The 12,212-nt window shown below is 47.2% G+C and overlaps 1 protein-coding gene across 1 annotated transcript in view; it reads left to right on the forward strand.

Annotated features, from left to right (window-relative positions):
- The window catches only part of PPARGC1B (PPARG coactivator 1 beta), a 35,219-nt gene that overhangs the window by 9,822 nt on the left and 13,185 nt on the right, over positions 1-12,212 (forward strand). Inside the window, exons 3-8 of the mRNA XM_036749731.1 lie at positions 1,744-1,959; positions 4,686-4,802; positions 6,816-8,004; positions 8,542-8,578; positions 9,306-9,370; positions 10,206-10,971. Of these exons, the coding sequence (XP_036605626.1) occupies positions 1,744-1,959; positions 4,686-4,802; positions 6,816-8,004; positions 8,542-8,578; positions 9,306-9,370; positions 10,206-10,971 (2,390 nt within the window). The remainder of the gene's footprint in view (positions 1-1,743; positions 1,960-4,685; positions 4,803-6,815; positions 8,005-8,541; positions 8,579-9,305; positions 9,371-10,205; positions 10,972-12,212) is intronic.

Below are 12,212 nucleotides of genomic sequence, written 5' to 3' on the forward strand. Positions count from 1 at the left end.
TCTCAAAATTGGTTTTTAGGTAAGAATCTGAAATGTATTCTTCCTGACATATCAGTGGCAGAGATTATCATAAAGTAAATTCCCAAGGAGACATCTACCTCAGCTCTTGGGTAGCCTACCCTTCTTTGGGGTCATGCAGGCCCAGCATTAAGCCTTGACTAAGACTCAAGATACTCATTTATCAATTGAAAAAATTCCTAGCATCAAAGTCTTAGAGCTAAAAGTGACCTTTGAGATAACCAAGTCCAACTTAATTTAACATATATGGAAACTGAGTCCTAGAAATGTGAAATGACTTGCCTGCTAAAGGTCCCAACTAGTAAGTGATAGAGCTGGGATTAGAATCCAGGTCTTCTGACCTCCAAGGCAGGACTTTTTCCACCACAGCCTATGCTCTGTCCATCTCAGCTTTACTGAGTTAAGTTGTTGTGGAACTGATCAAGAGAAAATGATGAAGCTTTCTTAAAAGTGAAGATATTAAGTCCTTCTGCCCTCCTTTTTCCCTCCCCACCCCAATTCAGCAAACATTTATTAAGCTTTACTTTAATTTCTTTTGATGACTACTTTTAATTTTTCAATGACTACTTATATCAAGAACTGCCAGGTACTGGACATATCAGATAAAAATGAAATGGTCCCTACCCTCAAGGAGTACATCAAATAGGTCAGATATAAAGGGAAAAAAATCAAAGAATTCTAGAATCTTCAAAGTTTAAATGGACCTCAGAGATCATCTCATCCAACCAATTCTTGACTAAAAGTCTCCTCTATTCTAGTACCTACAAGTGGTCCTCCAGATGCTGCTTGAAGACATCCTCTGAGGTTTCCTCTTCCATTTTTCAGAGGTGGGGCCCGTTCTCCCTCTCAGCAGACTGAAGCATCATTTGACTGTAATAGATTGTGGTGATGTCCCCCCACCTTAATGAGATGCTGAGCTCTCTCTTATTTAGAGACAAATATTAATGATTTCTGGCTGTATGCAGTGCTAGAAGCTGCAAAGTTTAGATAGGATCTAGTTATAGCCTAGTAAGAGGTGACAGGTACCCAGATGATATTGCCAATGACTAATTCTGTATAACTGGGGTTTGGCTAGTTTTATTTTCCCTTCTTTTGTAAACATTTCACTCAAAACTCTAAATACATCTTCATCAAGATTCAGGAATTTTTTGAAAAAAAAAAAACCACTTAGGTAGTACCCATATCCCTCTATCCATCTGTGTATCTTCCCTTTTCTTCTTCTTTCTCCCTCTTCTTCCTTTCCTTTCCCTCTTCTTCCTTCTTCTCTCTCCCTTTCTTTTCCTCCTCCCCTTCTTTCTTCTTCCTTTCCTCTCCTGTCTTGTCCCTTCTCCCTTGCCTATCTTTCCTTTTCTCTCTTGCCTTTCTTTCATAGAACACTAGATTCAGTCAGAAGACCCTCAGGTCTTTTGGTCCTAGCTCTGCCGCCAACTGGATTCATGACCAGAAGAAAATCACTTCTCTTCTATGGGTCTCATTTTTCTCATCTATAAAGTAGGGGAGGTTTGAGCTAGATAATCTCTGAGATTCCTTCCAGCTCTAACAGCCTATAAACCTGTGAAATAGTTATGGAACACCTGCTCTACGTTCTGCAGAGGATCGAGCCAAGTAAGTCAAGTGATGGTAGCAGAGGAAGGGGAAAGGATCGCAGACCCCAGCCCAAAGGGGAAGCGTGTTTCTGTAGCATCATCCTCTGTTAATCACATGACTCTTTCTTCCCTATTTTAGATCATAAGTGGCGAAAATGAGGCCCTGTTGGCTGCCCTCACCGAAACCCTGGATGATATCCAGGAAGAAGACATGGGCCTGGCTGCTTTCCACACTCTGGAAGACGAGCACGTGCCCACCCCAGGCCCCACCTCACCCATCCCCTCGCCCAAAGCCAGTCCTGATGCTCTGGATGGACTGCAAGCCCTTGGGTCTGAGGCTGATGAACTTTCTCTGGTAAGAATCCATTTTTTGCTACTATTTAAATGGAATTGCATGGCCCATGATAAGCTGGCTACATGGCTATGATGGGCACATTTTTTTTCACATTAGGCTTATCCCCAGGTCAAGCTTTTTTTTTGGCGGGGTGGAGGGGGGAAGGCAGCAGGGAGAGTCTGAGCAGCATGGAATCTAGTTCCTGTGAGGTTTGAATAGGTGCATGTGTGTACATGTGGCATAATGGAAGAAACACTGGACTTAGTTAGAGGGATGGTATTCCAATCCTGACTCTACCACTCAATGTCTCTTTGTGCTCATGGGCAAGGTGTTTAAGCTCCCGGGACCTCAGCTGCATCCTCTGTAGAATGAAGGGGTTAGGATTAAATGATATCTAAGCTGTCTTCTAGCTTTATATCCCGTGCTCCTATGATCCCCATGTCTGGATTCTAGCTCTGTAAGCTTCTGCTTCTGTTTCTGTTTCCCAGACCTCATACCCTTTATTCCCTGCTCAAGGGACTGTTTTGTGTCACTTCCTAATGCTGTGGACAGGCTCTGGGCCCTGTCCGATCGGGGAGTCAAACCTCATCACCAGCTGCTCCCTGAGAGCTATAAAAAGAGATGATCACAAAGTGAAAAGTGCTCACCTGAACATTAGACGGCTTGGATTCTTATCCTGTCTGTGCTCCTTATTGACAGTGTGACTGTGGGCAAGTCCCTTCCACATAGTAGATTCATTTTCCCCATCTGTAAATTGAGAGAGTGGACGTAGGGTTGGAGTTATGGCCCAAAGAAAAATGTTTCTCTTATGTACACTATTGATGGTCTCTTTCTCCTCAATTTCACGGAGTCAGTGCAGTGGCTCACGGTGTGTTCTGGAGACTCCTGGGGGTCCCTGAGACCCTTTCAGAGGTCTTCAAAGTCAAAACTATTTTCCTAATAAAACTAGGAAATTTTAATTTCTAACACAGTAAACATTAACAGATATGACCCACCTAAGCAATAGCTCTTTGAGGAGCCCTCAGTAATTTTTAAAAGTATCAATAAGCCCTGAGACAAAAAGCTCAAGAACCACTGCTATACTGAAATGCCAAGGGCATGATTTGGAGTCAGAGGACCTGGGTTCAAATCCTGGCTCTGCTTTTTACTACTTATGTAACCCGTGGGTAACACTTCTCTGTAGGCTCGAGTTTCTTCATCTCTAAAATAAAGGATGAGATTGGGAGATTATCTCAAAGGACCCTTCCAGCTCTGAATTCTATGATCCTCTGTCCTACCCCTTGAAGGCTAGGGAGTTCTAGTAATGATAAGCCTCCCAGATGACAACTTGTAACATCTACTTTTCTGGGATTGGGTGCCACTACTTTCTGGGTGACTTACTTTGCTTTTCCAGGCCTCAGTTTCCCTCTTTTTAAAATGACAGGGTGGGACTAGATCTTCCCTAGGGTTTCTTCCCACTCTGCCACTCTGTTCCAAATCTCCGAGGCCTATGAGTCCTTGATCCCATGCAGTGATAACTTGCTACACCTAAGGCAGAAGTACATTCCTTCTTTTGGAACCACATACCTAAGTGACCAGCCAAAGAAAGTTTTTCCCACCTTGGGCCTGGGGGAAGGGAAGAAAACTATGCTGTTTCCCTGCAGGAAAGATGGGAAGGCCTTGCATTGGGCAAGCTAAGAGCAGCCCCCTGTGGTAGAAATTTATATTTCTCATCTCTGCGACAGTTCTTGATGTGTCCCTCACACACATGCTCACCGGCCTGTGGAACAGAAGCTGGACAAAGCTTTTTTTGTCCCTTCCAAGAACTGTGAAAATAGAGGCCTTTTTATTTCCAGACTTAAGTTCTGACTTCTGACTTTGGGCACACTTGCCTTAGTATTGGTTCAGGCTCTGTGCCTATCAGAGCTTGGGGATGCACAGCTGGGGTCTTCTTTGTAAGAACCAGCAAATGTCAGATGTTTCACTTGTCCCCTGTGTGGCACTATCTGTGAGAGGCTCAAAAACCTTCCCTATAACGCATTACTTAGGATTGCATGAGCCTAGATTTAGAAACCTAAAAGGCATCTTAGTCCAACTCAGCCTTAAAGCGGGATTCTCCTTTGCCCTCTCTCCAAGGGGAGGAAGCCCAGTCTAGTGGAAAGAGCACTGAACTTGGCATCCAAGGACCTGGGTTTAATCCCACCCCTCCTTGCCACACGTGGGACTTTGGACAAATTCCTTAACTTCTCTGAGGTTAATTTCTTTATCTGGAAAATGAGGGGGTTGGGCTAGACTTCTAAGGTCCCTTCCAACCCTATATTTCTGATCCTTAGTCACTTCTTTTTCTGGGTCTCAGTTTCCTCTTCTGTTAAAAACAAAAAGGCAAGGGGGCTGTCGGACCAGATGACCTCCAAAGTCTCTTCTGACTCTAGATTCAGACCCCATCCATACGGGTAGTGTCTGTGGAAATGGGCAAACCAAAGAATTTGCTCAAATTCCTTGATGGTTGTTTCCAGGGTAGGATACTTCATTCCTGATTTGCGTTCACATCCCAGGTCTACTCTACCACTTACCACTATGTGACCTTGGTCAAATCATTTCACCTCTTTGGGACACATTTTCTCATCTGTAAGAGGGGGATGACTCAATGACATCTAAGGACCCTTCCATCTCTAAGTCTATGATCCTGGGCACTCTCGCTTGCTTTAGAAATGGTGGCATCTGTGGTGGAAGTCATGCCTCTTCTTGTGTTTTGTTTTTCCCACCAGTTGCAGAAGCTGCTCCTCTCACCATCCCACACCACTCCAAGCATGGAGGCCCCGAAGGAAGGGGCTATCCGGCGGCAAGGATCGTCAAAGTCCAAAAGCCAGCGACCTTACCTCAAGGTATTTCTAGGTGTGGGTGAAGGCTCCGTGGGAAGCCACAAGACTGTGCCTTCTCTGGGTGTGCACTTGGCCTCCTGCCAGCCCTCATAGTTAACATGGAGGCTGTCTTTTTCCGCTTCCCCATCCAAGACCGAAGAGTTGTATGCAGATACGCACCTTGCTACCTGTAAATGCTCTCTCTCCCTGAGGGGTACCCAAGATCCCTTCTAAAACTTCGTCAGACTGAACCCCACAGTAAAATCAGAGTCCTGTGATCAGCAGTATATCCGGTAGTTGAATATGGAGGGAAGGGCTATGGGGTCATGTCACAAAGAAACTAACACTGGCTGTTCTAAGTGGAAGGAGTGAGGAGGAGCTTTCTGGACAGGGAAAACATGGAAGGAGCAGAGAAGCCAGACCAGGGTCCCTTGCTGAGAAATGGTCCCTTTTAGGGAATTACATGATAATGGGCACATTCTGGACTATCAGAAACTGGTTTTAGGAACAGAAAAATAGAAGGGTTACTTGTTTCCCTCCTTCATTCATTTTTCAACAAATATTTGATTGAGTGAGAGTCAGGAGACTTGGGCTCTAGTCCCAATTCCACCGCTGACTCTCTGGGTGACCTTGGGCCAAAATCACCCTGCTTCTGTAAGGCTGCTTTTCCTCCTTTGTAAAGTGAATCTGTTCTAGTTCTGACCTCTTAGCATCCCAGGGAAAGGCACCGTGGAGGAGAAATGAACCTCAGACCGCTTGAAACAGGAGATGAATGCATACAGTCCTGCAGATGTCAGGAATACCTTCTGGTGTGACGTTTAAGCTACCCTCCTGCCTCTAACGTAATCGTCTCACATGGTACAGTGAAAAGAGTCCTGAATTTGGCAGTAGAGGTCCTGGGTTCTAATCTTGACTGCAACTTCATGTTGCGTTGCCTCGAACTCTTTGGTCTCTGCAGCTTTCGAGACTATCGTATAAGCAACCTGAGTATTCCTGGGTTTCCATAGAGATCCAGCCTCCATTGCCCTCAGAACCTAAGGATCATTGGTACCAATATTACAAGAACCAGTTAATATCAGAGCCTTGAGGATCATAGTGATGTAGCAAATTCTGTTGGTCATTGCTATATGAATGGATGTCCTGGTGGGATACGCCAGCAATGCCCATCATGCCTTTGGAGTGTATAATGCTACAAGCGATGCATTGTTGGCTAGCATCACATTCTTGTAGGAAGCCGTGTTGACAAGGCCCAGCAAAGAACTCCATGGAGTAAACTGCCTAATACAGCACTAAGGGATAACAAAAGGGATTAAATAACCGCATAAGTTAGAACCAAATGCCGTCCCACCCCCACCCCCCGTTCCTGCGCCTGTCGGGAATGCTCTGAGCTATTACCATGAGATCTTTGAGGCAAGTTTAGGCTCCTCGTTGGAGATCGGGCATAGCAAGATTAGAACAAACCCATGAAAAGTAGCAGGAACAGAATTTTAGTGACCTTGGTAGAGGCAGACAGAGAGTAAAACCAAAGGTGGATGGCTTATCTAGGGGAGTGTGGGCAGCACACACAACCAGACTGGGGACTCACAAACAATAACAATTCATGTTTACACATTTTGCAGCTTTATAAGGAGCTTACCTCACTATAGTCCCGTAAGGTAGATAGAGTGCGTATTATTATCCCCATTTTACAGTGAAGAAAACCAAGGCCCTAGATAGGACCTCAGCCATGGTCACTTAGCTACAAAGTAATAGGATTATAGAATTTAGCACTAGAAGCTGTCTTTGAGATCATCGAATCCAATACCCTCATTTTATAGATGAGGAAACTATGACCCAACGATTCAAAGTTGACTTACCTAAGGTCACACTGCTAATAATGATAAACATAGGTATCCTGATTATTAATTCTGTGTCCTTCCCCCTCCATTACGCTATCATGCTGCCTCCGTGGGGTATTGGCCTATCCTTCTGTGCAATTACAAGGAGAGAAATATGGGCTTTTCCTCCTTACCATTGCTTCTATCCATCTCTCTTTAGATGGAAACCCCCCAGGACAAGAAGCCCTTGTCTCCCCAGACTCCCAGCAGAAGCTACACTGAACTGCACAGGCATCTCACCTCAGCTCCTTGCTGTCCTCACCCTATCCCTCGGGCTCCAGACAGGGGATGGCAGGAGCTGCCTCCCTCCCCACCAGCCCAGAGCCCTCGACCCCCAATCAAGGAAGAAAGTGACTCAGGTGAGGATTACCCAAGCCCTGGGCTTGCCCAGACCTCATCGCTGGCTTCCCCTATGCCATCTGAAGCAACTGCTGGAGACCAGTTTGTCTGTGCAGAGGACACGCGTGCCATGGTGGAGCTGATCCGTTATATGCATACCTACTGCCTTCCCCAGAGAAAGTTGCCCGTCCAAGGCTTGGCAACCTCCCCTCAGCCCTGCAGCAACCCTTTCAAGAGAGCCAAGGCCGACTGCATGCTACAAAAGGCAGCATCCTGCAAGAACGAGGAGGAGAAGCCACGAGACAACCTGGTGCAGAGGCCAACAACTCTCCAACCTCCCAAAGCTTCCTGGTCCAAATTCTCTATCCTGAGAGAGCTGTTGGCTCAAGACCTCCTATGTGATGTGAGCAAGCCCTACCGGCTGGCCATGCCAATCTATGCTTCCTTATCACCCAGCACCAAGCCCAGCCCTGGGCCCTCCGAGGAAAGCCAAAGACCCTCATCAGAGAAGGCCTGTGAGGTACGGATCAAGGCCTCCCCTGGGACCACAGAGCCCAGGCCCAGCTTCAGGCCCCTGAAACTGGAAGTAAAGGAAGAAATAAATTCTCTACCAGTGGCAAAGGAGGAAGAGGGGGAAGGGCAAAGGGAGGCAAGAATGTGTGCACAGAGTCCACCTCTGTCAGCTGGGACCAAGGTGGGACGGAAGCCAGAGAGCTCTATTTATGCCGTTCGACGCTCCAAGAGGCTGAACCCTGAACTAGGCCCATGGCTTTCATTTGTAGATGAAGTGCGCCCGGAACAGAGGGCAGATCCTCCCCCTTCCCTGTGCCTGGACCCAGAGACCTATGATACTGAGGTGGAAGTGGAGGTGGGCAGCCTGGAGGAAGGACAGAGTGTCTGTGACCAGTCCCAGCAGAGAGCAGACCAGCTCCCTGCCCTGGAGAGCCCCAGTGAAAGTGGCAGTGGTGAGACGGACGAGGACCACAGCTGCCCTCGGTTATGCTTGAGAGGTAGAGAGAGGGGCGTGGAGGGCAGGGTCACAAGGGAGGACAGAGGATGAGTTGAGAAACAGGGTGATATGGACTTGGTCATCAAGAGGCTCTAGGCTCAGCACTGTCACCAGCTCACTATGTGACCTTGGGTACATTGGTTTCTTTTCTCTGGGCCTCAGGGTCCACACCTGTAAAATGAGGGGGTTAAGCTGGATGACCTCTGAAGGCCATTTCCAGTGCTGACATTCTCAGTTCTCTGCCTGTCCTAAGAGCCCTTGCAGCTCTCATCCCCATTCCCAGACACTGATGGACATCTCTTGGTTGGCATCCACAGTCTGACATTTCTCAGTTTCTGAGGGATCAGTCGGTTAATAGGAATTTATTAAGCACATATCATGTACTGAGCACTTGGGAGACCAAGAAAGCGACTGCCCTCAATGAGAGTACATTCTAATGGGGGAATCAGACGAGATCAACTTTGTCATAAATGTCTTGGAGCTGGCTTGATGGCTTTGCCCTGTAAAATATAAATCTGTCTTATTTCTTCCTTTTCAGAAACTCCCAGTTGCTTCACACTGGCCTTGTCACAGAAGTAAGTTTACAATATCATACTGGATTACTTCAAGAAAATTCACATGGCAGAATGGAGTAGGGGTGGGGGGTGTCTCTAGCACTTGAACTTGGCTCTGATTCCAAGTCCCTCCCCTGCCAAAAGCCTTCATGGCACAGCTGGGCATAGCATGGCATAGTGAGATATAGGAAGGTTCATGTGGTAAAACATGTTTGGCAGGGTGTGGTGTGCTATGCTATGATCTGGTATGACGTGGTATAATATGGGTGTGTGTGTGTGTGTGTGTGTATGTGTTTGCACATGTGTGTGGGTACACTATAGGGATCTTAGGGAGGAAACTGTTTTCTTGGATCATTTTTTAAAATCAGCTTCAGTCTAGAAGCTAGTCTCTGGAGGCCCAAGGGAGAGATATTAAAGCCATGAGATCCAATTGCACAGTCTCAGCAGATTCAGCCAGCCCATAGGAAGAGGTCTCCTTTTTCTTCTGCTTTCTTTTTCCCCTGTCCCACCTCCTCCCCTCCCCCATACCTCCAGACACAATGTCACCCTATCTGTCCAGAAATTGTCATGCTACTTTCTATCCTATAAACACTGAGCTTTAGGAGCTATTCTGGCAAATTAAACCTGGGGATCACTGTCTTATTGCAATTCACACCAGAATCTTTATGCTTCTTTTTCTCCATTCTTTTCTCTGTGTGATGGTATAATGATCACGACATCTCTGAGCTCCACTTTTCTCTCTCACCAGTGACCCTTCGCTGGGGAAACGGAACTTTGACCAGGTGCTGACAGTGGAGCTCTGCGGGACAGCAGGTGAGGGGGCCCTTCTTCCTTCCTAGGCATTAACAGTGCCACTCTGGTAGGATCCTAGCAATTGCACCTCTATGATGACCCCGCTTGGGGTTGGTTGACTGTGGTCAGAGTGGGCCAACAACAAAATCTGATGAGACCTTTGCTCCATCCAATCCCAGATCTGTCTGGGCTAGTTTTGAGAGATATGAGCTCAGGCAAACATGATACTCCATTGGGAACCTAGTCAGGCAACTCTGAGTTCACAATCTGGATGGTAACCCTCCCCTCACTCTCTGTGTTGTCTGAATGAAGGAACTGGGATGAGGGGGGAGGGGGAAGGGAGGAGACTGCTTCATGAAGTAGTTATTTATGTCTCTAAGTGGAGGCTGGATGCTTATATGTCAAAAATGTTATAGGAGAGATTCTCAGTCAAGTATGGGTCAGACCATTTGGTCTTTTAAGTCCCTTCTAGCTCTAGGAATATTGGCATGAGCTTGGCAGACTCAGTCTTTCTCCAGCAGATAGAGACCTGAGTTTTGCATGTTAATTGAGAGGAAAAGTAACCCCTAGACCCCTGGGAATATCAGCAGTTCCCTGATGGGCTCTTGGAACCTACCATCAGGTTACTAGGGGCTGGGTGTGATGAGTCGTGAATTGGTGAACATTACTTTGATAGAAAGAAAATGAGGGTTGAATTCTGATTGACTAAGGTTAAGAATCCTATCCAGGTGAGTCACAAGGATGCATAGGACCGTTGGGTCTTATTAGGGCAGCTAAGGTCTTAATTATCAGCCTATGGTGAAAGGGTCCAGCATCAAACTCACACTGTCTGTTTTTTCTTGGTATTGGGGAGAAGGTCTTACACCACCAACCACACCACCCTACAAACCTATTGAGGAAGACCCCTTCAAGCCTGATGTGAACCATAGGCCAAACAAAGAGGCAGCTCCATCCATCCCCTCCCCTGAGGGTCCCCGGCCTGTGGCAACTGCTAGAGGGTCCCATAAGTCCCGGAAGAAGTATCCTGAGCGGAGTGAGCTCTTGGCCCACCTGAACCGAGCCACAGTTCAGCCATCCCAGGTAGGCCAGAAGCGTCCCTTTTCCCGATCCTTTGGAGACCATGACTATTGCCAGGTCCTCAAGCCAGAAGGATCCTTCCAGAGAAAGGTGCTGAGGTCCTGGGAACCCTCCTCAGCCCATACAGAGGACAGATCCCAGTCCAGGGTTTCCAGGGCTGATGCACAAGGACTAAGCAAGGAAGGCGGGAGCTGCAGAACTCCCAGTAAGGACAGCAAGCCCCTAAGAGACCATGAGATCCGAGCAAGCTTAACGAAGCACTTTGGGTTATTGGATGGTACCTTGGAGGAGGAAGATCTTGCCTTGTGCAAGAGCCCAGAATATGACACTGTTTTTGAGGACAGCAGCAGTGACAGTGGTTTCCTCTTGGAGGAAGAAGAGGATGATGAGGATGAGGACCTCTGTGTCCATTCACTTCCATGTCAGCACTGCCTCCACCCAAGACCCTTCAGCAAGGCCAATTTGCATCACTGCTCTCGGAGCCGATCAAGTTCAGGCTCTTCGTGTCACAGATCCAGGTCGCCAGCAAACCGGAGGACTTTCAGGTAGGTCGGGGAACAAAGTAGGGGGCTGCAGTGTTAAGGGTAGCATTGCCGTGGCCACTGTGGCACTGCCCTCTCCCTGCTGCTTTATCTCTCCTAGAGATGGCTCTCTGCACAGAGATGAATGATGCAGTGTCTGCCATCTAGTGGCTGAACGTTGTGTTGTCACCACCTCTGCCCCTACCCTAACCCCTCCTTAACTGGCATTCAGTCTGGGCTGGGGGCTTTCCTATTATAGGTGGTGGCTCAAGCAACATTTCTCCGGTGGCTGCCTCAGTTCAGCTCATGGATCAATCAGTCAGTCAATAAGTTGATCAAATCAAGTCAACAGGCATTTATAAGACACCTACTATGTGCCAGGCACTGTACTAAGCACTTTGAATACAGAGAAAGGCAAAAGACAGTTACTGCTCTCAAGGAGTTCAGAGTCTAATGGGGGGACAAGCCAGAGACAGGACAAATTAAAGACCATCTTAGAGGGAAGGCAGATGCATTAAGGGAGCATTTGCTATAAATGTTGCTCAAGATAGAGATGGAGCTCTGCCCCTTGCCCATGTGTCCCACCACCTCACCTTGGTTCATGACCTGTGCTGGGTATTGTGGGGGAAATCAGGACATGCCACACCTAGCTGCTGCCCGCTTTTTAAGTCCTTTTCAGGTAGCATTGGGATAGTGCTTGGATCAGTGCTTTCATTAGTATAAGGAACCTCCTAGATGAGGAGAGTCCCTCTACCAATGCAAGTCAGACCCTTCTCTGTAAGTCTAGTCCTATAGAATTTTCTAGAGCACTGAGAGGTTAAGTGTTTTCCCCAACATCACCTAGACAGAGGCTGACACTGAACCCAGGCCTTCTGGATGTGAAGCTAGTTCTCTATCTGCTACACCACCCTGCCGGTTACCAATAATAACTCACATTTATACAGTGCTTCACATACATCATCTCAATTGTTCTTCCTAATAACTCTGTGAGGTATATGTTATTATTATCCCCACTTTCCAGATGAGAAAACTGAAGCTTAGAGAGGTTGTGATTTGCCCCAAGATCAGAAAACTACTAAGTGATGGAAGGATTTGCCTTACTCCAGGTCTAGCCCTTTGTACAATACTGTCTCTCCTCTTGCGATGGGGTTGGGGAAGGAGGAGAAGAACAGATACTGCAAGGGACACTCACTGTGGGCCAGATGATGACGGCCACACAAGTTTGTCCAGGAGGAAGTACAGAATACTTCCTTGTCTGACTTTTC

This window comes from Trichosurus vulpecula, chromosome 3, assembly GCF_011100635.1.
Source record: "Trichosurus vulpecula isolate mTriVul1 chromosome 3, mTriVul1.pri, whole genome shotgun sequence".
Taxonomy (NCBI): Eukaryota; Metazoa; Chordata; class Mammalia; order Diprotodontia; family Phalangeridae; genus Trichosurus; species Trichosurus vulpecula.